The following is a 26,708-nucleotide window of genomic DNA, read 5'->3' on the forward strand; positions in this document are numbered from 1 at the left end:
CGTGCACCAGGCTTCAGCCGACCTGGGCAGCCACTGAAATGTGAAGGAAGCTCTCGTTGGGACTTTTTCCCAGCAGTGTCTCCATAGTGCTCCTTGTGTAAAGCCAGAAAGGTGTGGTGAACTGCTGCTTCACTTCACTTCACTGGCTCCTTGGAATTGATGGAAGATTACCAGGAACATGTTTTTGCAGGAAGTATTTTCTAAGGCTAAACATTTGATGAGGGTGTGATAATGAATTACCAAGCATACATCTTTGCAGCTACTCCAACCTGTGAGTATTGGTTTGTCCTTCCTGTGTGTTGTTTCCATAGAAGCAGAGCTTAACCTTTTAAGTGCAGATTATAAACGCACCTAATTCAATTAAAATTAGACTTCAAGCATATCAGTACTTAATACTCAAGAGTTATTACACGATTGGATATAGATGTTGTTGTGATTGGCAAAGCCAGTGTGGTTTCTGTCTGAGCCAGCTGGAAAAATAGTATTGTGGTGGAAACTCTCAGGGTTTTCCTACATGTAGTCCACTGGTGGCAAAGTAATTCCTCTAAAATATGGGAATCCAGCATAGAACACAGGAACACACATGCAATTAAAGTTATTTATTGTAGGTTTTCTTTTCTGAACTGACAAAGAGGATTTCCCAGAGATCGGTAACACGACACAATGTTATACACCATTTCACAACTAGTCCCTTGTCGCTTTATTAAGAACATAGTAATTTAAAAATATCTAAATATTTACATATTAATAAAACATATATACAGAAGATTGAGACATTTTTACCTAAATATGGAATGATTTTTTTTCTCTCTAATAAACCCTATAAAAAGATTTCTGAAGAAAGTCTGAACAGTAGTCACAGTAAGTAAACACAAATGCAATCTTCCAAATTTACAAAACGCTGATTTCATTGCTGAAGGGTTACAACACAACGGACTGGTGCCCCCTGCCCAATGCAGGCAGCTCCAAGCCAGGATGGAAGGAAAGACTCAAAATTAAGGTTTGCAGTGCACATTCAATCTATTCCACAGTTTCAGAGAGAACATGGTCATTCCTAAAAGTCCATGGAAGGTGGGCAGGGAACAGCTGGGAGCCTGGTTTCTCAGGTGCCAAGAGAACAAACTGTCCATGTTGGCTTCAGTGTTATTTGTGGGTATTCCTGTGACACCTGAGAAACAGGCTTTAGGATTGTTAAAAAAAGAGGTTGAATATTTTGAAAACCATCCCACTCTGTAATAGCACTTCTGTTGAGACACTCAAAGGCCAAATAGTTTAAAAGAAAAGTACCTAAGGTAAAATACACACAGGGAAAGGAAACACAGTGGCAAAGGCTCTAGCAAGCTCTCCCTCAAATTGCAGGAAACATGGTCAAACTGCCTGGTGGTCAATAGGTGTTACAGGTAAGACCTTCCAGATTTCTTGGTGACGTGTTTAAAGTGAATTTAGTGCTGATGAAAGGTGCGGAAATGAAGGTTCGCAGGGAGGGCTGCACACGCTTTTACCTTAGCCCTGACCCAAAGGCCCCTTTCAGTGTCTAAGAGGGTAGTGCAATTTCTTGATCGATTCACTTGTCTTAACTGCTGAGATATCAATACAGTGCCAGTTGAAAGGTGACTTGGGTTTTTTTTTTAATAGATAAGTATTGTTGCCAAGGACAGTGGCTGAAAGATCACAGTGAGCAGACCCTCTTCTCAGAAAACAGAAAATTAATACCTTTGGGGATTGAGGTGGTAGAGCAAGCTGGGAGCAACAGTGAGGGGAAAACGACCACCTCCAGCAATCTGCACTACAAAGATGCTCAAGAGCCACCCCACTAGGACCACGCAGGGGCAATTGTTTGAGGAATAGCTTCTCCTTGCTATAACTAGGAACACGGGCACTGCTGGGAGAAATACTGCTTTATTTCCTCCTAAACCCAGTAAGGACTTTTTAATCAGAGCTGTGTGCTGTCATTGGTACCGCAGCAGCCAGGAAAGGAAAAGTGGGTCTGCAGAAGCCAAGAGCTTCACTAAGTCAGATGCTCATTAAACCCCCAGGGTTCATGGTGGAGAGTGAGGCCACCCTGGGGATGGGAAGAGTCACAACTTCTGCATGGTTTAAGACAAAACACTGGTGGCAAGCGTACAAACATGTGGAAAAATACAGTCATGGAGGAGAAATATAGGCAAGAGAATGACCTCAGAGTGGGTACCCCACTAATTCAGTAATGCATTGGATGTGGAGGGAAATCATCTTTGATTAAGATGAAGAACAGTGAAGCGATCTGGTGGTTTCATTACTTAAGGTTACATGGAAAATGCATGGAAAAAAAGAAGACTTGTAAGAAAAACAGTATGGATGCCCATGTCTTGTGGTACACTGAAGTTCTCGTGCTGAGCTTGCAGGAACATTACTCGAAGGAGAGGATGTTTCTATCCGCTAAGAACACTGATGCAGGATGTGAAATTCAAACTGAAAAATCTGGGTTTGCATCTATCAGATGGTCTGTTGTGGTGTCAAAAAGGCTACCTGAAGGGAGAAAGAATTTGAGGGAATCAGTTAAAAGCATGTATGAATTTAGGGTATCAGTAATTTGCAACAAAAAAAGAAGTATTTTAGAATTATGGAAATTATGTATTTGAGTTTTAACTTTAATTAGTGATGGGGCTGAACTGCTGGTGTGCACATAGGCAGCGCTGCTGAAATCCATTTAGAGTAGAGCTCAGTTGGCTAAAGAAAAGCAAATTAAATAGATTTTTTTGAATAAAAAATTTGCCAGCCAAGTTTTTCACACAACATACAGTGCAGCCCACTTCAGATGTAAAGTGCTCCATTAGTCTTCAGCACAACTGCACTGCGATGCTCACCCCTTTGAAGTTTTGGTTCTGAAGAAGTGAAAAAAGCACCCCATGAATTTTAAACCTTGAGTACATACTTTGGGATCTTATTTGGTAAAAACCCCCACCACTCCACAGCAGTCTAAATGCATATAGGAGAAAATTATATATATATATATACACACACCTATAAAAGATGCGCTGTATGATTATATCCCATCTTTTTTAAAGCACTTTAAGAATGTGCTTTTTCTAAACAGAACAATGAAAAGATGGACAGAAGAATTACAACGAGAGCGCTAAGAACACAGGGCAAAGAGAAGACAGACATCAATCAGCCTGAGAGGCAAATACAGCCCAATGAAAAGGGAAGACTCATACAATCATGCATTGAAAGGATAAAGATTTATATTACAATAAAGGATTTATATTTAAGGTTTTGGAAAAGGTTTTTCTTTTTTCTTTTTCCCCAAGTTTCATTTTCTTGATATTGTATTTCAAGAGAAAAGGAGACAACCTATATAGAATTGGATTGTTGCTGTTTTCTTATCATCCGTTTCTTTACCAAGAGATTGCTCTCATCTTTTCACAAAGCTGTATCACCCCTAGACCTGAGGATTGGGATGTTAGTGTTTCAGCTTCCGTTAGGGATATCAAAATTCTTTCTCATCTTGAAATTAACCCCAGTGTGGGGAAACGACACAAACTCTCAGCACAGCTGTGGTCCAAAGCAGGGGTAAGGAGTGCTACCTCATGGTCCTATACCTGCCTACATCTTTCCAATCCAGGATTCAAGGACAGGCTTACATTTGTCCTCACATGCAGAACTTCTGGGTTATGCCTTTCTTTTGTTTTTGTTTTAAACCACAAAATCCCATCCCAACGCTTTGTGTAAATTGTACACTGAAATAAGATGAGCCATTTCACAATATCAACTTCCACAGAAAGGCTCTAAAAGCTGCCACATCCTCATCCTGATAAAGATCTATCTCACACCCTCCAGGTCTCCTGTATGACCAAGAAACTAATCAGCCTTTCCACTGAGCCCATGATAATTACCCCCAAACTGTCTGATCTGTCTCAGCTCAGGTCTGGACACAGCCTGCAGCTTCGGGTAGGTGCAAAAGCTGGAACTCTCCATGACCTGAGCTTTGATAACATTTGTTAGGGACAATTCTAGTATTTCCTTGAGATTTAGCTGTCAATGAACCAAAGTTCCCAGCAAATTTAACTGTCACAGTTCTTCCAATTTACTTCAAACATGCTTCAATCAACAGCATTTAAAGCCAAGGCCCTCTTAGTGTAGAGGGTGATTTTAACACAGGAGCATAACTTCTGCTCAGGAGTGCTAAAATATAATAGGGAAAAATGTCTTCCTCACCTTTGCGAGGATGTACAGCTTCATTTTTTTTTTACCAGGCTTTTGAGATCCAAAAGAGGTTTCTGAAAATAAAGCACCTCCTGCTCTCCTCAAATCCCAGGATTTTGCTAGTTTGTGGGCACAGAGGGAGCTGGTTCAGACCTGGCTGGGGGCACTGGCACCAATTAACTACACTTGGAGCATGGTCCTGCTGGCACCAAAGGAGAGATACCTCCAAACATAACTGCAGCTGACCTGGCCTTCCCTCTGGAAGCAGCTCTCTTCCCACTAATGATGGAGACAGTTGAGAGCAACCACACCTCTGAATGAGGTGCCTCAACTGAAGTGTCAGCCAGAGGCTATAATCCAAAATCATACAGACTGAGACACTTCAGCATGGCTAGTCCACATATACCCAGATCTCATTCAAAATGTCACCTGTGTCACAGGCAGGACTGACAGAGCTGGAAAGGGAGATTAAAGGCATCTGAGTTTTCCCTTGTTTTTTGGCACAAAGGCTTATCACTGATTCAGATAATTCTCCCTGGCTGCTTTTGCTTCACAGTTCACTAAGTTATTGAAGATCAAGAGAGCAACTGTTCATGGATAGCTCCTGTGCCCCATCTTTTCTCCCCGTCCAGTCTCCTGCAAGATCCCCTCAAGCAGCCCAATTCACTCTGGTTTTATTACACCAAAGCACCAGGTTAACCACTGATCACAGAATTACAGGATCATTTAGGTTGGAAAAGATAATTAAGATCCTGCACTGCTAAGTCCACCAACAACCATATCCCCAACTGCCACATCTACACATCTTTTAAATACCTCCCAGGACGGTGACCCCACCACTTCCCTGGACAGCCTGTCCCAGTGCTTGACAACCCTTCTGGGGAAGAAATTTTTCCTAATACCTGAGGCCACGATTTATCTGATATTAGCTGTCATCTGCAACCAAAGCCCATCACATGAGGCACTGTACAAACACACAGTCAGAGAGACTTTTCCCCAAAGATTTTTCAAGCTAAACAGAGAAGACAGCTGAATAAATTGCACGCAGACTCTCTTTAAAGAACCTGTCAAACACCCCTTTGTAAAACCAGCTGTACTAAAACAAGGAAAGACCCCTGTAAAAATCATATTCCGCCTCTTTTGCTACATTCCTTGATAGAAAACATCTATATTTTGGCTCTGTCTCATAATTACTGTCATTATACTGTCTGTGTATCACTTTAAATAATCTGCTTCCAACAACAGAATGATATTACACAGATATGTCCTATAAAGAGGCACTGGCACACATATAATGGGTGTGAGTCAAATTCTTGGCACACAGCCTGTGAGCATCACCTCCCCCCAATGCAAACTGCAGTGTGGTTTATTTAGGCATCCTTCCACAGGTAGTGTGGAGCAGTACACATCACACACAAGCATTTCAGCTCAAAAGCTGCATGCATGGATGCTCAAAGGTGTACAAGCGAGCAGACCACACGGGTGATCTGCAGTGGGGTGGAAAGGGAGTCGCCTTCTCTACCACAGCCATCTCAGCACTGATGTACAACCTGAGCAGCGACTACAGAAACTGCTCCAAGAAGCGTACAGCAAACTGTTAATGCTGCTCCTTAATGTGATTACTGGAGCAATGAAAAGATAACACTACATCACATTAACAACCTTTATTAGGGTCCTCTCGCAGCGGAATTGCTTCCCTCCCTGATAAAAGAAACCAACAGGATGTCGCTTGGAAGGGACCTTTCAATGCAGAGCTTCCTGCATCTTTCATCTCAGCCGTACCCTGAAATATTATTCAGCGGCTGGCCAGGAAAGCAGGACGGCAGCTCCCAGGCAGTGTGTGCTCCCAGCCCCCCCTGGGTCCATGCCAGAACCAGACTATAGCTGCTTGTCCTCCCAACTGCTCCGCTGGTCCTATTCCTTAGTAACTGCACGTGCTCCGACAGTGCTCCACGGCTGGCAGCTGCTGCTCCAGCACACAGCAGCGGGGTGTGAAAGCTCCTTCTCCAGCCCTTATGGGAGAGAGATTAGGGAGTCCTGGCACAGGAGACAGATGCTGTGATGGTCACCAGTAGTCTCCCGTCCTCCCCACAGCTGTCAGGTACCGTGTGATGTGCTCAGAAACCCGGTACCAGCCCTGTCCTGCTCTTGCAGCAATGGCACTGCTGATCTCCAACCACCCTTTGTTGTTAAAATGAAATAACACAAAACTGCACTACAATCCATGACTTTTTTGTCTGCCCAAGATCTCTCCTTTGGGGATAAGGAGCAGCATCTCAGTGACATTATGGACTGTGAAATGCAGGGAAATGACCATCTGCCCAGGTTCTGACCCCACTGGATTTTCAGAGGATGCCAGCTCAGCTCATACAATCATGGCACCTACAGATGGACCAACTCTTAATGCCAGGGTGCTTCAAATTCCACTCTCAGTCTGGTGAGACTGGTGATTTCAACATCAAGTTCAACAGCGTGGAAAAATGTTATTTCCCAGTGTGCACAGCTGCACAGCCAAGCTGCTGTATGGCAATTGTCAGGCTTTTAAGGCAGGGTGGCTGCACTTCAAGAGTAAGTAAACTAACACTTAACTAGCATGTAAATATGTCTGCAATCCTTCTGTGAGTCCAAGATATTACGGCTAATACCTCCAAAAAACTCAACAGATGTGACACTACAAATCACTGTGTTTGTCCCTACCAATAACTCTGTTAAGAGATAAAAAATACTCCCAGAAATATCAGGGATGAGCACAAGTCCCTATCTGGCATAAGAAGTGTAACTTGTGGGCCTTATTAGCTTAGCTGCTTCCATGGACCTTGAGGTTTTATGAATATGAAATTGAGGGGAAAATTATAAGATTCTCATGCCTTTGTTTTTTAACACAGACCATTCAAAACTTTAGATAGCAGAGTCCTGTGTGCAATTACCCAGCTGTACATAGCAAGTCAGGATTATTGAAAAGTGCATCTGTGCCATAAATAAACAAAAACACATATGGGAGACTGATAAAAATTTAAATGCATTTTACCTGTTTGTAGTAGAGAAATGTCCGGCTTCTCATCACAGTCAGTTGCCTCTGCTGATTACAAATATAAACAAGAAATCTCATTACTTTTACTGAATACGAGAATGCGATTAAAAAGCTACAGACTGTAAAGTGATTTTGCATTTTCTATCTACTTTCCTCAGCTGCAATTTGCAAGTGCTCAGTTAAAAACTCACTGCTTGGAGAAAAAGGTCATATAATAAAAATGCAAACTCAGGAGAGGGAGTTGGGTATTAAGAAGCAATTGTGTCAGCAATGGGATGGAGCAATACTTGTTCTTTTTAAGGTTTCAGGATATCTCTATGATAAAAGGAGTTGTGACCATTTGATAAAAGTCAGGAGAAAAGTCCCCAGAGGTCCTTAGAGGAAGAGCCTTGCAGGCTGGAGCTCCACCCTCTGACAGTCATCTGATGCCTGCAGGGAAAGGAACACTCCCATTTCTGCACCTAAACTTCCCATGACCACAGGCAAACTCATTTTGCAGGGGACAGATTTACTAGGGCAAAGTGTCTTCAAAGATGCGGGTGGGTGCCCAGTGTAATTAAAAAAGCATGTGACCACACTGGCAATTAATGTGTATATACACATGTGCTTTCAACCCACAGCTTATGCAAGAGCATTTGACTTAATTTGGCCCACGGTGAAGGGAGGCTAAAAGCCTAATTTGTTCATTTTGTGTTTGCCAGAGGCCAAGGGAATGCATGGACATAGCTCATCGCACTCAGCAGATGTGCAGGGACTTGTTGGGCTGTAGTACCCGGGACAGGCATGTGAACCCTGAGTAAGTCAAGAGTGTGTAACAGGAAATCCATGCCTAACCTACAAAAGCCCTATTCAAAATCCTATTACCTTTGTCTTTTGGCACTGCAGCATGATATTTAAGGCCTTTGAAGCACAATGAGATCTTTGAGGGCACTTCAGCACATGAGATGTGGTCATACAGGACAAGGCCATTATCTCTGAATCACAGAATAGTTTGGGTTGGAAGGGGCCTTAAAGGTCACCCAGTCCAATCCACCTGAAAGCAGCAGGGAAGAGAGCTTCAACTAGATCAGGTTGCTCAGAGCCCTGATCTTGAATAATTCCAGGGATGGGGCATCCAGCATGAGCAGCCTGTGCCAATGTTTCAGCATGCTCATTGTAAAAAATTCTTCCTTATATCTAATCTAAATCAACTGCATTGTAGTTTAAAATTATCAACCCTTGTCCTACAAACTACACTGTACATGGTCAGTGTGGTGGGTATATATCTGCTCACATCCATTCACTGCACAATATCCACAAAATATCAAAACCAAGGCTGCAGATGCACTAAGCAACTCAGTTTACCTGTCCTGATCATCTTTATCACAGCTCTGCACACAGGGATGTTGAGTTGCTGCCTTCATCATGATGATGTCTAATCCAGCTCCTAATCTACATTAATTTTCTAATCTAATCAATCAACTCTTGTCTCTCCATCCCTGGACCAAGAGGCTGTTGTCTCTCCCACATACATGCCAGAATATCAGGTTAGTTTTTAGCTGTATGCTCTCAGTTCTGCAAAATTAACTGAACCAAAGAAAACACAAACAAACTAAAGCCCTAGTATCAGGTAGCTTTCCTCCCACAAAAGGTTTAAATGCAGAGCCCTGAGTAATGTTGTGGTACAGACTTGCAAGTGACTCGGTGCCTGGAATTGATACTTTTTTCAGCTTTCTGTGAGAAGGTGGCACCCGGAGCAGAAACAAATTCAGTGCCTGGTCCGGCTCACTGTGAAAACCTTGAATTTTGGAAGGGACAGGTGGCTTACTAAGTGGAAAGGGATCACCTAGGCTGGTTTGAATCTGGACTGGGCTCTTAGTGATGGAAGGACTGGATGTACAAGGGAGGAGACAGCTTGGTAAGCCAAGCCAATGGGATATACATGGGTTAAAAAATTGTGAGTGTCAGTCTGAGGCCAACTTCTAGCAATTCTGTGAAGAACTACCTGCACCAGTTGATTCTGTGGCACAGCATACAAGGGACAAAACTGCATCTACCCCTGGGTAGAAGGGACCCAAGCTATGAAAATGGGGGAAGCTGGATCTGAGTGCTGGCAATGGACTGGAGAGCCCTCCCTCTATAAATATCAGGGGTGGTACCAACAGGCTGCCCACTGTAATGACAGCTCTTCTAGAAATCTCTGCAGCAATTCCTGAAGTAGCTTAGAGATGTGGTCACCTTTCTGCCTAACTGCTCTTCTCACACCAGAGGAAGGCAATAATACAGAAAGAAACAAATGGAAACAAGGAACTTTCAGAAGGTAAGGACTTGCGTCTCCAACTCTGCAGAACCAGAAGTTACCTGGCCATTTTAGTCTGGCAGAAGACTGATAGATGAGGTTCAGCTCTCCACCAATTGTTCTAGCCTCACTCCTCATGCCAACACAAATGTTTATACAGTCACCAAGATCAGATCCCGTTAAAAACTGACAACATGGCCACAGGAATGCCTGTGCCAGCGCCAGAAAGGGAGTGGGAGCACAGCAGATGCCCAGAGAGCTACTCACTCTTCTCAGCAGCTGCCAGGATTTGTTTTATGAAACTGGATGTGTAACTGCAGCTCCAGGTAAAGTACAACACAGGGGAATGGCAAACACCTCGACCTCCTAACATGGATATAAACCACCAGTCTCTTACATGTCATTCCAAGAAGGAAGGAAGGAAGGTTTGCCTTTGACAACCACACCCACAGACTGCCAGCCAAACCTCACTGTCTTGAGCCAGCTTGCAAGACAAGGCAAGCAGGAAGAGAGCCTACTGTGGGAACTCAGAGCCTCTCCGCTGTCCTTTGCTTAGACAGAGTGCAGCAGCTTTTGCAAAATAATGTTGGTTGTCATTTCCTTAGATTCCCCCCAGATTGTGTGGCTTCTGAGGTACACTTGCTGCTTTCCTCCTTGGACAGAATACACACATGCTCAGGGCTGGGAAGTTGAATATAGCAATTACTATTTTAATATTGCTGTTTTTTATCTAAAATACTAGCCACAAACACATTGTACCACATGCTGGATCCTTCATCCTACATCCTTCCTGGTCCTGTGTGTATTGCTAAGCAAAAATCAACCCAATCTCTTGCAGCATGTAGATATTGTGTCAAAAGCACTAACCAGGGAATCACAAGGTTTAAGAAAAACAGAAAGCAGAAGAAAACCTAATGCAAAACAATGTAAGCAGCAGTTTGAACAAGGACATGGGAGAAAAAGCGCATTTCCAGGGAAAAAATGACATTTTTTTTCCTTCTTCCCCACTATTTTACACTGCAACAAAGTAATGTTAATTTTAAACAATTCAAGGATGAAGCGTCATGGCACGCAATTTATTTAAATGAATCTTGCCTGAACATTTTCAGCATGTTTTCCTAAATTGCTGTGTTCTCCTTTAAGGAGTCAGGCAATCCCAAGGTTCCAGGTTATGCACAAAGTAATCACTTAGCACAAACAGCTCCTAGCCCATATACTGTTGCAGTGTTAGAACAGAATCATAGGATATCCTGGGTTGGAAGGGACCCACAAGGATCACCCAGCTCCTGGCCCTGCACAGGACTCCCACCATGTGGTAATTTATATATTATTGTTATTACATATTACCCCCACAGCATCAGCTTTCCCATGGACAGCTGCTATGGAATAACAGCTCATGGGCTCTTCAAAACATAAAAAGGGAGGAAGAACTTACTGTGGGAGATGTGTGAACCCTGACCTGCTGCTTATTAATGGATGGAGAGTTTAGTAATCAAAAGGCTCGAATGTGGTGCCTGCACAGAGGTAGAGAGGAACAGCCAGCCAGCTCCCTTTGGTTTTACCCGTTTTAAGATCTCTGTGATAATGGCTGACTGCCTCCCTCTGTGCTGCCACTGGCAAGGCCACCAGACACCTGCTCCTGTTCTCTTTAGCAGGGTGAAGAGACCACGCTGGGGCAAGCCCAGCACCGTAAATTACGAGGCAATTTGCATTGTAATTCGCGCTGCTTTAAGAGAGCAGACCCATGAACATGCATTTATTCCCTTTGACTTCTTTCCTTCCAGGGCAACTTTGCATCCCATCCCATCCACCAAAACGGTTCAGCTTCTCTTCTGGGGAAAGACAGACATCATGAAGCTGTGCTCCACATGCTCTGCTGTTGGCATGATGTGGGACCAGTAGTCAAGGCTGAAGAATATTATCATACTCTTTAATTTTAATTCTAACATCTGTTTGTAACATTAACCTCACAGTCTCTTCTTGCCTTTGTGACAGCTAACTTCTGAAATTTTGAAAAGACTGAACAAGGCCAATAAAAATTTAATGACAGCAGCAGCTTTATTCTCAGATCTAACTAACAAAAACAACCCTACCAAAGTCTCAGATCTCAGGCAATAATCTAAAAGAACTAAGAAAAAGCAGAAGCAAAAAAAAAAAAAAATTAAAAAATAGAATATTCCCAGCTATGAAAAATATTGTCATTGATTCAGAACGTAAATGAATTTTTATTTGGTTTAGGATAACAACCTTTCAAAATCTACATGGGGGAACTATTTTCTAGAAAGCAGAATTTTTAAGTGTTTTTTTGATTAGCTTTTTTTTAGCTTTGAAATAAGGAAGTTTTTCAGTTCCTAATTCTAGGAGATGAGCCAAACATGGTAAATAAGGTTGAAGCTGGGCAGCATCTATGATCTAGTGATCATAATTTCATTTAATTTGGAAACACTCATGGGAGTACATTCTATAGAAGGGGCTACAAAAAGCAGATCCACCCCAGTCATTTGACAGAATTCTCTGAAATTATTACTGTAATTGAAAGATAGAGCAGGATTTACGTTTTCAGACTGAAATAATGTTTCACAGGATAAAGTGGAGAGGGCTGCTCATGAATGCACTGTCTTACTGTCTGGTTTGAAATTAAAACTCAGCAGAGGATGTACTGAATGGCTCAGGGGAAGGCAAGCAGAATGAAAAGCCTCTCCCTCCTCTCTTAAATACTTCTGCTATTAAAATTTAGCCCAACACAGTGCTAACTAAAAAGTTGTCTTGTTACCTCTGAAATAAATGGATCGTCTTAAGCTTTCTCCATATAAAGCCTGTGCATTATGAGAAACCAGGAACTGTGCGATCTAGCACCAGGGGGACACATTGGTTTAGAAAGTCCAGGGTGAGGTTAGATTAATGCTGGCTCAGATTTGTTCTTTGGGCACCTTAGCCTATCCCCACAAGATCAGCTGGCATGTTCCAGTGAGCAAGTGGAGACAAAACTCAAAGAGAATGACCTGGGAGTATGGACATAAGACACTTGCTCAGTTTCTCCTTCAGTGGCCACAGGCAGACTGGAAGAGCTCAAGAGCTCAGCCAGAAGCACTGGCCACAGGCAGACTGGAAGAGCTCAAGAGCTCAGCCAGAAGAGTGATGAATCCCACACCTCAGTGGCTGCAAATCCCATCTTTGTAAAATACTTAAAAGCCAAGGTTTACAACATGAAGTCCTGGAAGAGCTTCTCCCTCCATGTTTGCCCTCCCCTCCTGTTTTGGTCTCTGTAAATTACACACAATTTTGGTATGGTTTCACAACAAATAGAGAAATTGTGCACAATTCCAACATCACCAGTTCTGTGTCAGAATAAAGCTGCTGAAGGCTGAGAGACTATCCTACCAAACACCACAAAATCCTTCCCTTGGTCCTACAGAGCTCCCCAGGCTGCTAACAGCCAGTGCTGGACACAAAATACTGAAGTAGATGGATCTGTTGTCTGGTCAGCTCTAGATTCCTCCTATCAGAAGATCACAGTCGTAGCATAAAAGTACCAATAAATCTTATTGCAAAAATGTGAGGATGTTACTGCAACCAGCTGTCTGCTCCTGCCTCTGCTCCCATCTTCTGTTCTGGGAAACTTCTTTGCTTCAGTGCAAGGTCAGGTCAGGCTGGGTTAGCTACAGCCACCAGAGGAGATGGCAGTGGCTGGAAAGGTGCAAGTGGCCACAGCAGTCTGCTCAGTCACTCCTGACACACAGAAAACAGCATGTCTGCCTGTGGCCACATTAGAGAGAAACTGGGGCACTTCAGGGATTGGCCAGTAAACAGCACAAAAAAGAGCTTTTCTACCAACCTAGGTATTGTGCAGATTTTGGTTTTTTTACAACAAATGAACTTGAGGGGCTGCTAGGTACACTGCTGATCACTATGCATCCACACACAGGTGAACAGTTACCTTCCCTCTGCAGCACAGACAGAGGAGCCTATCTGATTCTGGCACTCAGCTTTACTTATTTTTCTTCATAGTCTTGCTAGCTTACATACAATATCCTCTGCTTAGATTCTCCCATCCTGAGCAAGGACCAGAGAGAGAGGTGGCCCCATTTGAAAAGCAAAAGCTGAATGTCATTGTCATTTTAATTAATATCCTGCAGAGGCAAGAAGAAAAGCAAATAAAAAAGGATGAAAGAAAATAAAAATCAAAACAAAATTAGGTCAATCCTCTTTCCTGAGGGATCTTCTGCAGACAACCCAAGGACCCTCTGCTCCCCACATCCTGCACTGCACCCTTCACCTTACTGTAGCCTGACATCCCACTTCCACCCTCCTGTCCTGGGGAGGCCGAAAGGCAGCCTTGGAAGGGGCAGAAAGCAATCCTGTTGTACAACACCAGTAATCTGACACTGCCTTTAATAAGATTATCTTGTATCCCTCTGTCCTCCCTCCCCCAACACACAAGAAACCCTTTTTAAGGCCAGTGCTGGTTTGTTTCTCTACCCTGGGAAGCTTATGCTACCGAATAATCTGCACTTTTGTCCTCCCCCTGCGTTATTTCTGTCTCTGGGTGTTTCTCATTTTCCTCCGTCTTATGCTTTTCCCTCCTGGCATTAATAACATTGTGGAGAATGATTTCAGATGCCAGCCTAAGTGATGCAGCTTTGGACATAAAAGGTTGGCTCTGTGAGACAGGGAGATGGAGAGGACATTTCCTGCGGTCTCGTTCACCACCAGGGACCACAGGGCGAGCATCCCCTGCGGAGCCATCAGGTTTCCCATCCCATGGATGCTAACAGGCACTTAATTGTGGTGATGGGCAGAAGGGAAGAGGGGAAAAGGCAGGCAGCTAAATACAGAAACAGCAAAGGAGTATGTTTGAGGAGGTGGCACAAGTGAAGTGGCTCAGACAACAGTGTCAGATATGCCCAGGGAGAGACAGGCAAGAAATACAACCCCGAGAGAGCCTTAAAACTGCAGGGTGAGAAGAGGAAATGAAGCCTTGTATGGAGAAAGCCCCTTGCAGGACTGGAGGGATGAAGATGGAAAGGAGACTAGTTATGGTTTATAAGGTAATTACATGTCTCTTAATCAGTAACATTGCTTTCCCAAGAATCCTGCTGGGGATTTCCAGGCTGCACGTTCATGGCTGGAGCTGTGGGCTCACGAGCCGCACGCTGTCAGTGAAAGCTCAGCACTGAGCTCACTGCAGGCTGGTCCCAAGCATCCAGGTTATCCCAGCTCAAGCTGAGCAGCTTTGCTGCAAAACCCTGCCTAGATTACCTGTCACTGCCAGCAAGCTGCCTCCCACATATTGCAGAGCCTTGCTGACACAACCAGGGTGGGTGGCTGGGTTTTCTTTTGGTTTGGTTTGGGGGTTTTTGCTGATTCTTTCACAAGGAATGTGAGAAGACTCATCTATTCTTCTATTGACACATAAACTTTAGAGGGAAAGGTCAGTTGGGTTATGTCTCAACAGTACAGCCAGTTGCTTGTCAGATTAAATAACACAGAATTAAAAAACTTCTACCTGCAACCCTGGATAGATCAGCTAATTTCTGAGAAGTTTTGGATGCTAAAGGAAAGGAGACAACATTAGGGGAAGACAAACTTAACTAGTGTGTAGAGACAGCTCCTAAACCTGCTACCATTCCAAACCCACAGAAACCTGCTGAAGTGTTACAGTTCTAATTTTCATAGAATGAACAAGTACAACTCTACAGTCAACAGGAAAAATACTTTTGTGGATACAAAGGCTCTAAGCTTTTAATCTTACACTCACATGCTGTTCCTCATATTTTTATACATACCTGAGCCTCTTTTTAATCGTCTTCTTGCAAGTTTAATTTGATCCTGAAGAATCTGGACCCAGTCCCTAGGACCAGGAAGTTTATCCACATGGTTAGCAGTGCAGTATTTTTCTGTAAAGACTGAAATAAAAAGATACCACCTTTTTGAAACGTGCCACCAAAAATGGAAAAAAGGAGATGGAGAGAATTTTAATCAAAATACATGAAATTATTCAATTGTCAGAAATAAATTAATAGCCAAGTGTAGGATTTTGAGAATAAAGCCCAACTCAGCATTTCATGAGTTCATCATTCTGAAGTGACTTGGCTGCAAAAGTATCACAGGAATGACATCATTACTGCATATAAAATCCTGTCCCAGAGAAATGTTCTACACCTGATGTCTTCATGAATTTCACACAAAAAGATGACAGAAAAGTAACAGTGTACTTAGAACTAGTCTCAGATGTAGCAGGCACTTGTAAATGCTGCCTTCCATATGGGACAGCTGAAGATCTTATCATTTGGTGGCCTCTTGGTCAAGTTCCTAAGGCTGCAGGCAAACTGATGAAGGAGTAAAGTCCTACCCCTGGAAATCTCCCCAGTTTTTATACTGCCAGACCAGATGGAATAGAATTTTTATAAAGCTATTAAAGAAAAAAAAAGAAAGCAACAACCAAAAACCAAACAAAAAACCCCAAAAAAAGGCCACCAAAAAATCCAAAAATCCCCCAAAACAAAACAAAACAAACAAACACCAAACAAAACACCAAAACTCCACCATTACTGAGAAAAAAGGAAATACCCTACACGTCCAATTTTGTGGGGTTTTTTTGTAAAAAAGGTATAGAGAGCATGAACCTTATCTTTAAATCCATATTTACAGCAAACCTAACAGTGTTATGTCAAAAATACAGAATTATAAATGGAGTGAAACTGGTGCAATTGATTTTCATCATGCAACTGAGAAGTATGCAGAAAATAAACAAGTGCAGAAATAGAAAATATATTCTTGCTGTTAGTATTGCTACTGTAAACTTGGTCAGAGGTCTCAGAACCCAGTATCCAATTATGACTGGCAAACAGAGAGAGAAAACTGGTCCCAGCTCAAGGGATTTGTGATCCTTGAGAATAAATATCACACAAATGGGATTGGGAAACGTGCAACAAAAAATGACAATTTCAGTATTTTTATACAGACACTTCTGAAGCAGCACTACCTGTTAAGTATAAGGGAACCAAAAGTAATCCTCCCTCCAAACTCCTTCCATGCCAACAGCTTCACAAAACCATGGCAAGGCAGGCATCAGCACCACTCTCCTGTGCAGTCTGATCTACAAGGACATCAGACTAACTCTGAGGGCTGCCCATGGCAGTCAGTACATCCCCACACATTCAGTGTTTGATTTGCAACAAAAATCTTTGTGAAGGTAGAAATAATCTTTCCCTTCCAAATCCACAACCTGACTTGCAACTCCTACTTACTTAAAACAGACAAGTGCTCAATGTGTGGTTAGAGAAATAACAACGTGGACAAAAAGGAATGGGAATGCAACAGCAAGGAGGCAGGAGAATTGGGACCTCCCCTTTCTAGTCCACTCCAGCTGTATGGTATTAACAAACCCTCTTTAATAGAAAAATAGACTTGGTTTGAATTTAAAAGAGACTTTAGAGATCATCTAATCCAACCCCACTGCCATGAATGGGGACATGTTGCACTTCAATGCCCTGTCCAAGCTGATCTTAAACACTTCCAGGGATGGAGCAACCTGCTTCAATGTCTCATCACCATCATCACCATCAAAAAAAAAAGAAGGCTTCCTAATGTCCAATGTACCTTCTTTCAATTTAACCACTGCCCCCTTGTCCTGTCACTACAGGCTTTGGTAAAATACCCATCCTCATCTAAGTCTCCTTTATATATAAAAGGCCACAATAAGGTCTCCTTAGAGCTTTCTCTTCTTCAGGCTGAAACACCTCAAATCTCTCAGCCTGCCTTCACTGCAGTGCTGCAGCCCTCTGACCATCCTGGTGGTCTCCTCTGGACCTGCTCCATCAGGTCCCTGTCCTTCCTGTGCTGGGAACCCCAGAGCTGGATGCAGCATTGCAGGTGGGGTCTCACCACAGTGAAGCAAAGGCACAGAATCATGCCCACAGTTCTTGTGAAGCCACACAGCAGACTTCCTGAGCTGTGACATTGCTAGCTCATAATTAATTTTTTGTCTATCAGTACCCCCAAGTCCTTCTCTGCACGACTGTTCAATCCCTTTATCCACCAGTCTGTACTGATAGTGGGGATTGCCCTGACCCAGATGCAGGACCTTGTACTTGCTCTTGTTAAACATCAGGAGGTTCACATGGACCCACTCCTTCAGCCTGCCAAGGTCCTGGATGGCATCCCTTTCCTCCTCTCAACCAACCACACCACACCACACATCCTGGTGTCATCTGCAAACTTGCTGAGGCTGCCCTAGAAACCAGTGCCTGTGTCATTGATGAAAATATTAAACCGTACTGGTCCCACTATGGATCCCTGAGGGATACATCACACTTAAATCTGAACACAGCTCATTGATTTCTGCAGGGAAGGGTTTCAGTGGCTGAATTTCTAGTCAACAACACAAAGGGAAAATAACTGCTTCTGACTAGTTTTATTTTTTCATCGTTTTTTTTTTTTATCCCAATTCTGAGTGAAAGACTCACAAGAGAAGCTGATTGCCCAGGAGAAACTGCAACTGATACAAGTGCCACTGAATACCCAAAGTCAGAAGAGAGAATTGCTCCCTGGCTAATCATTCTGTTGCAAAAGCATTAAATTACTTGTAGGGACAGCAGTGAAAATGTTTTCAGACGGGAAGAGTGATTTTCGAGCAAACAGTCCCTCCTTTAAATTCCCTGCCCATTTTTGTAATGAATGTAGCCTTTTGTATCTCTGTCACGGAAAAGGACTAAAAGTGCCACTAAAGGATATGTGGGCACGTGGTAGAGGAATGTCCTAATGATAATAATGCAAACAACATGATGTTGTTTTTGCAGAGATTTCATACTGGCTCACTTATTTCTCAGAATAAATGAAACCACAGTGTCTGATAGCCCAGCTCCTTGGAGGGAAGAAGGGTCCTATTGGAGCCAGACTGAGTGAAGGTCCACAGGACATCAGACATTGGCATTTTATTCCATCAGCTTTTAGGGACAGGCTTCCCTATCAGGGATCAGGCACTAGTGTCTGGGCAATACTGTAAATGCCAATAAAGATCACTGTTATGGCAGTGGCACCTAGTAGTACCATCACAGATGAAATTTTTCTATTGGAACTACAAGCCCCTCCTTTCTCCTCTTAAACTCAAGGGAAGAGCTTAAGTCAAGTCTAAGAATTTGCTCCACTAATATAATCTTAGTTACATTGCTCTCTGCAGTGGGTACCATCTGCTATTTTAGTAGTGATGTTGTATTTACTGTAAAACATTTATTTTATCAAGTACTGTTCAAATTAGAGTGGGGTTTTTTTGAAGTCATTTTGAACTCCTCTTTCTTTCATTTAACTTATTTAATAAAGCTTTTAAGGAACAATGAGATACAGATAAAGAGAATTCAGACTCAGATTTTTGCAGATTACTGAGCTCAAGAAAACAAAGTACAAAACATTGTTTGTGATTTAAAGCTAAATACAAGTGTAACTGTAAGAAAGTCTGTCAGCTGCTCTGTAAGATATGTTAGGACTATGACATAGGCACAACATACACTTTGTGGCAGAACTGCACACTTGAGAGGGTCCTCTGAAGGCCTCCATGCTCAGTGTGCTGCTCAAAGCATGGTCAACTAGATCATCATGCTCTGGCCTACAACTAGTCACATTTTGAATATTTCCAGGGATGGAGATCCTGCAGCCCCTCTGAGCTTCTACTGCACTGCTTATCCACCATTATGCTGAAAATGCTTCTCCTTATCAAATTGCAATTTTCCATGTGCTCAGTGCCTCTTGTGCCTTTGACTCCACTTCTCCACATCATCCCATTAGGTAGTTGTGAACAGCAGTAAGGTTTATCCTGAATCGTCTTCTCTCCAGTTCTCTCAGCCTCCCTTCATATGGTACTGAACCAGGGAAGTGGTGAAGTCATAACTCTTGGACTCCACTGGACTCAAGACAGTTTGTCAATGCCTTCCTTTCATGGGAAGAGAGGTCCAAAAGTTGGCACAGAGGTGGTTGCAGAAGATTCTCCTTCCTCCTTTTGCAGCCAATGGACTCATAGAAGCTCTTCTCATTGCCCTGTGTCTCCTAAGTTAGCAATCTGTACCTGAGAACAAGTCACAGCCTCTAAAATAAGCTCCACTCTTAGCATTTATTTCTGGCCTGTCTTTTGGTAATGTGGGTATTGTCCCTACAATATCAGATTTCAAAATAGAATCCAGTTCAGAATCTCTGGTCTATTACCAGTTCTTTATACACTGTCATCACAGAGCTTGAAGTACATGTTCTTCTGGAAGCTAGATAGCAGTGATGGCTAGGAAAAATCCCAGCAAAAAGTGTTCACACCAAGAAATTTGCTCCCCCAAGAGAAGGACCACTGTACTCATGACCATCAAAGTCATCTCATGCCAGTATTATCTTCCATCTCCCCCAAATCCAGCCACCAATTACTGAAAAATTTACAGAGCAGACACAGTCAAATGCAGTGCAAGACTCAGAACTTTGATTGAAGGGTATCAGTTACACTGTCATTATGTTTTCAAGATTTCTTTGGATCTCTGATATCTGGGGGGGAAAAATAATTATCTTACATGAACATTGAGTTTCTAACCTTAGAGGCTGACTTCAGAAACCAGGATCACTGGCTTAAAATTAACACAAGCTGTCCCCGTAGAAGCTATTTTTAACAAGTGAATGAAAGGGAATAAAAATAAGACTGCATATTTTAATAGACCTAACACACGTCAGAAATTCTAATCCCCTTACACTCTCCTTAGCTGAGAATATGTTCTAATTACACATAGGAAAGAAAGCAGAAAACATACCTTTTATTGCACCCACAATATTTTGGTCTAGTCCTTTCCGGTTGTCATTGAGCCCTCTTTTCCTTTTGCCATTTGGTAAAGAATTAGCCAAAGTCTTGTCATCAAAAAATGCACAGACCAGCTTCCTAAAGAGCAGACTTCCTGAGCGAGTATAGTTTGATAGTATAGAGTCCAGCTGTGATTTCGGCATGAAGACGTCAAAGCCTTCTGCAAGTTGCACTTCTGGCTACCAAAAGAATAGAAATGTTTTAATTAAACGAGCATTCAAAGACATTCTTTTACTTCAATCATGCATCTGGTGAGACTTTACAATCACTTCATCAAACCATGAATGTCTATCCAGCTATTCAGGACCACAGCAGCCTAATTCACTGAAATCAAACCCCATCAGTGAATAAGCACCTTAAAAGGCAAATCAAACAATTACACTCCTTGTCTAGTGTCTGTAAAAGTTAACAATTACTGACATCATTTCTAGGCATACAGCTAACAAAAAGACTGGAGATACCTTTTAATGTTGGTAATAACAACAAAGCAGAGCATCATTCCAGAGCAGTGCTCCAAAGCAATGCTTTTTGGACATTTATCTAACCATTTAATGGACTTGTTTTGCTGCCAAATGCTGTGAACGAGTGTGCTGTGGGGCAGCCAGGCACTTCCAAGAAGCACAAATGCAGGGATACTGGCCCAATCCACGTGGCTTCCCAAGAGGGCTTCCAGCAAAGATATGGCCCATATGAGTATAAGCAGAAGATGAGTTTGAGGTTGCCCCTGGAGCCAGCACTTGCTGAGCATCCATTTGTCCTCCCCTTTTCCTAGTCCCAAAACGCACGTTTAGAAAAGGATGATGTTAGACAGACAGTCTATTTCAGTACAAAAATCCTCAACAGTGAATCACAGGGATTTAAGTGACTGGCAGAAGGTGCATTGGAGGGGAAGAACAGAAAAGAAAATCATGCTGTATTTCACAAGAGCTTTCTCTCAAGTACACGGAGGGCCAAAGGAGTCAAAGGCCTTTGAGCAAGTCCCCTTACCAAGAGTCTTTTTGCTGCCCCTGTCTGTACATATCAGAAATTACATGAACAGCATTTGCAGAATTTTCTTCTGTGAGTACCATATAATGCTTCTGGTAAGACCTTCATGGAATAATTATATATCAAGAACAAAGACACGTTGTGAATAAACTAAAATTCTGAAAATATTGTTTAGAAGTTGGCAAGGAGGTAAAAGAATCAGTGATCATGACGTGAGGAGATAAGCCAACATTACAGCCTTGCTTCTAAGAACTTGCCCTTTTTTCTTCTACATGAAATATATCCACAAATGATGATGCATTTTCAAAGATGTTTACAGAACAAGAGTAAATGCCATCTCCCATCATATCACCTGTGAACATCTTGAGTCTAGACAGAAGAAAGAGCTGCCAGTCTCAGAACAATTTGACTGTGTAATTCTTTTCCCATGGATTTCTAAAAATCAGTATGAAGAGTGTTGCAGCAAGTAGAATATTTCCAAAGCATAGGATATAGATATGTACTGTGTGATAAAACTGAAGATTACAATGCTTTGGGAAGCCAGGATGAAGAATCTTAAAATATGCAGACAGCAACAACAACAACAACAACAACAAAATTCTAAGAAGCATGCAGTTCCTCAGCTTGTTCTGGATGAAAATTTGTTTTCTTATCTCAAGAACTTTTAAAATGCTGGATCCAGCAAAACAGTCAGTTACTGACATTTGACAATATTCACATGTAGGTGGGTTTTTAATATGCTACTTCTAAACTTCTGGTGACAGAAAAGATTTTCAAGAGTAAATAAATGTGGGCCAAGTTCACAACTTGGGAAAAATTCTACTTCATGTAAATCAAAAACCAGAATGCAGCTGACATGGTGATGAAGGATTCCTGCCCTATTCTGTTTCTTTGGTCTTGTGACAGCCATCTAAGATGATCTCAACAATACAGACACCCAGGGCAGAGAAATTATAGAACCACAGAAAAGTTTAGGATAGAAAAAGCCCTAAAGATTATTAAGTCCAGCCATTAACCCATCACTAAACCATGTTCCCAAGTGCCATATTTATGTATCTTTAAATACCTCCAGGGATCCTGACTGCCACCACTTCCCTGGGGCAGCCTGGTGCTTGACAACCATTTTGGGTGAAGAAATTTTTCCTAATATCCAAAATAAACCTTCCCTGGTGCAACTTGAGGCTATTTCCTCTTGTCATATCACTTGTTAGCTGGGAGATCAACTGGTTACACCCTCCTGTCAGGGAGCTGCAGAGAGCAATAAGGTCCTCTCTGAGCATCCTTTTCTACAGGATAAACATTCCAGCTCCACTGCCCTTCTCTGGACATGCTCCAGAGCCTCAGTGTCTCTGTTGTGAGGAGCCCAAAACTGACACCAGGATTTGAGGTGAGGCTTCAGCAGTGCTGAGTACAGAGGGACAATCACTGCCTTGGTCCTGCTGGCAAGTATTGTTTTAGTTTTAGTTTATATTGTATTAGTTTTGACTGTTTTATTCTTAATATAGGGATCAATTTGTTTATCAGTGAAACAATTTGAAGGTAAAACTGTGATTTATTCTTGCTTTCCTTTAGTAGTTAGCTATTCTTCAATCAAAGACAATCAGTAACCATTTGAACTTTATGACCACTTTCAATGTGATTTCTCAAAGAAAAAGCACTTATTAATTGATAATGATCATGGCAAAAGGAAATGGAGGGTAAACTATTTGTGAGCCACAAAATAAAAAAGACTTGAATGCTAAAGGCTTTTGCTGTGCTAAAATTAACAGGCAGTGAATTAGATTTAATCCTAGACATTTTAGTAGGTTGTAATATGTAGATTAAAAATTATTAGGTTATAAATGAAATATTACAACTGTAAAACAAACACAAGTTCAACTGAGAGTTGCAATCAGATCATTACATTTAAAAAGCAGATTCTCTGATCCACAGGCCAGATTAAGGGTTTGTCTCACAAAGACATTTTCCACCTCTCCAAGTAGAAGTATTTCATCTCAGCAGGTCTGAACTAATTGCACTGGTTTTGGCAGCCCTGATTTTATACCCATTAAACTTGGATTCTTCTTAAAGTTCAATAAGTGCAAAATATCAGTGGCAGCAGTGGTGACGTATGACACAGCACACACTACAGACAACCTGTGCAATATTCTCAAGGGAACATTCATTTATGGTGCTTTGTAAAACACCCTTCAGGGCTTTTCAGGCACACAGACATGCTGGTTGTGATCACACCAGAGATGCTTACAAAAAAGTAGAAAAAGATAATGCTGCCATTCATTCTCAAAGAAATTACTTTCTTAAGCCTCCTCAAAATACTTAAGGTCACATTTTATTTTTGCATTAAACATATCTGTTTTCAGAACTCAAATGTTTTCTTTTCAAAGAGAAAACAAAATCAATTTGTTTGTCTTGGGGTTCTGGCTCTGTAAATTTAGTCAAACAACTGTTGTGGTAAGCGGGGGCTCAAGCATGGAAGGACAAATGAAGACCTGATTTATGAGCCACAGGTTTTCTCTTCTTTTTTTTCCTTAGGTCAAACTGGCAACTACAAAGAATCGTGTCCAGCAATGGAACACATTCATAAAGCCAAATTAAATTCCATTGCAAGCACAGAACTGTTTTCAAAACCGTGTTTCAAGCTGACAAGAGTGCCACAAGCAAAGAAAAATTATAAGCACAAATTGCATACTGAAGATAAATTACCAGTCCTCCCCAAACCTTTACCTCAAACATTATTAAGTTCAGTACTACAAAAGGAAACCCTCTAAAAAAGCAGCAAACTAGTTACTCTGTATCACTACACCGACTCTGTGGCATGAGACTGCAACCTAATTAGTGGTGTGGCTTGCATTGCAGTAACTGAATTATCCTGACTGCTCTTTTTTATTATTAGTTCCCTCTTCCAGAAGGATAGAATATTATCTGCTGCATTGTTTTCATTTACGCTTATTGATACTGAATTTAATTATGTTTTTCTAGCTCATAGTACTTAGGAAATTGGAAAGAGCCTGCTCAAAATTAAAAATATATTAGAGGAATTAATGAACAGTTTACTCGTCAGTGAACTGGTTAGGATGACATAAATTTGGTCATTAAACAAAGCCAATCATCCACCAGATACATAGAATTTCTATCAGTGTGTACATGAATCAAGAAAACATGCTTACTGCAATTTTCTATGGGAAAAGTACACATTCTTAGAGTGGTAAATTGTGGCCTTTTCAGTCACACTGACATCATCAACAGTGTTGAGGCCCTACTCCAGTACACACAGCAGTCAAGATCAAATTACCCAATTCAGCAAAGACTGAATATGAATCTTCTAGAAATGAGGAGTCCCCCAAAGTCAGTGGGATCAGAAAAGCAGCAAAGCACATGAATACTCCTTGGCAGGATAAAGGCACATGTGTGGTCTACATGGGCTTATCAGCAATGATGGAGCTGTGAATGCTTTACACACCTTGCACTTTTCATGGCTCCTCACCTCAGCCATGGCTCTTGGCATTGGGAGAGGTGAAGAACAAGTTTCCACTGAAAGCTCAAAACACAGGAGCCTTGAACTCAAGGCAAAACTTCATGCTTGTGAAAGTGGGGGAAAAACCTCACAAAACCCTGTAATGAGCACTCCACACATCTAACCCTAACATCTCCATTCACTCCAACCCAAGATTTGGTAGTTTATTCTAACAAAAAGTGGGAAGATGCATTCATGTGGCTTGAGTGTCAATTCTCTTGAATGAGTCAGTATTTCAAAATCCTGCATATTAAAATTTTAACTTACATCTGATGAAGTTGATTCAAGAATAATTCCAAACCCTGAAACCGGGGTCTCTGGGTTCAAGGGAGGTTCAGCTGCTGGCAGACTCGGTTGTTCGGAGTTTGTTGTCAGCCTCTTCTCATTCTCTGGAGAGCTGGGTTTCTTATTCATGGTAACTGTTTCAACAGCTTTGAGGGGTAGTTTTCTCTTTTTATTTCTCTTTCTTGACATTGTTGACTTCTGTGCACAAATCAGAGGAACAGGAGGCTGCTGTCTGTTTTGAGTCCCAACTGAATGAAAGAAATTAATGCATTAATTTTAGAGATAAAAGCCCATGAATAACCACATAGATGCACCATTAAACTACTGACTCACTGAACTTATTTTCTAGATAAGTGATGTGATTTTCAGGGCTGTTGGTCCATGGGAAACAAATAAGTTTTATCACCTTTGCATAATTTTCCAATCTGTACAATGGCGATAATGACAGTGAGCTCTGCTGTGAGGCTTTTCAACCATACTGATGAACAGTATTTTAAGAAAATTAGGAATATACAGTTCTTTTTCCTAGTGACCACTGGATGGCTGGTGACCTGAAGCACTTAAGTGATGATTAATTTGTGTGTCCTCTGTATGACTGAGAATCTCACTGTCTTTGAGGATCTCCTCCTGATAAAGTAAGATAATACAAGTGCTAATGCAATTGCAGTTATTTTTATGACTGTGGTCTCCAAGTTAATTAGCTCAGCACGAACATTTCAAGTACCATTATGTCAAGAATGAGTGAAAACACTATTCAATAGTTTAATTTCTGGGGAAAAAAAGTAACCCAAAGTTGCATCAGTTTGTTTTGCTCGTACACAAAAACTGACATGTATTACATCTGAAATATAAGAAACCGTATTTTACATTTCTCAATATTTTGCATTTTCCAGTATCCACAACCATTTATATAAATTAAGGCACCAATCCTGACCCTGTACCAATATGAACAAGCCCTCCAGATGAATGCTATCAAGCTACAATTATATTTGTGGATAAATCACTAAGATCAAGGTCAAAACAAATGAAAAAAAGCCAGAAGATGTATCATGTAGATCAAACTCATTCAAGATATGAACAAGCTACAATAAGTCCTCATCTACAAAGCTTCAGGAAAAAAACAAACCTTGGACTATTCTTTATTAAAAGATTTCTGGAATATTTACAAGGATTTACAAGGCCATGATATACAGTTTATAATTAAGACAGTACAGTGTTTGAATACTAAAGTAAGTTATCACACTCTAACTTACAAGTTTGAATTTTAGGTTTTTTTTTTCTTTCAGCAACAAAAATGCCAAATAAATTTTTTTTCTCTGCAAAACCATCAATTCAGAAAATATGAAGTATTCCAAGTGAATCAAAAGATTCACAAATTAACAAAGGCACTTACTCTGCAGATAGATAATAAATAAGAAATGTTCTGCTACTGAGGAGTCAGCTCTTTTGGCTTAGACCCCAGTTTTCTAATTCTCACTCACAAGCCATTTTTCAATCATCCATGTGATTTCAATGAAATTAGTGTGACTGCATGAAGAATCCCATGTACCAGCAAAAATTGTAAAACTGGGCTTTTGTGTTCTTCTTTGTAAATTGATGACTT

General features: G+C 41.6%; 1 protein-coding gene across 2 annotated transcripts in view; it reads right to left on the reverse strand.

Annotated features, from left to right (window-relative positions):
- Positions 1-584: 584 nt before the first annotated feature.
- BEND7 (BEN domain containing 7) overlaps positions 585-26,708 on the reverse strand; it is a 47,953-nt gene continuing 21,829 nt past the window's right edge. For both annotated transcript variants that reach the window (XM_033057590.1, XM_033057589.1), the window contains 5 exons: positions 25,088-25,353; positions 20,273-20,498; positions 15,281-15,400; positions 7,214-7,264; positions 585-2,508 (listed from right to left, as the gene is read on the reverse strand). In XM_033057590.1, the coding sequence (XP_032913481.1) occupies positions 2,447-2,508; positions 7,214-7,264; positions 15,281-15,400; positions 20,273-20,498; positions 25,088-25,353 (725 nt within the window). In that variant the 3' untranslated portion in view covers positions 585-2,446. The remainder of the gene's footprint in view (positions 2,509-7,213; positions 7,265-15,280; positions 15,401-20,272; positions 20,499-25,087; positions 25,354-26,708) is intronic.

Source organism: Catharus ustulatus, chromosome 4 (assembly GCF_009819885.2).
Source record: "Catharus ustulatus isolate bCatUst1 chromosome 4, bCatUst1.pri.v2, whole genome shotgun sequence".
NCBI classification, from domain to species: domain Eukaryota; kingdom Metazoa; phylum Chordata; class Aves; order Passeriformes; family Turdidae; genus Catharus; species Catharus ustulatus.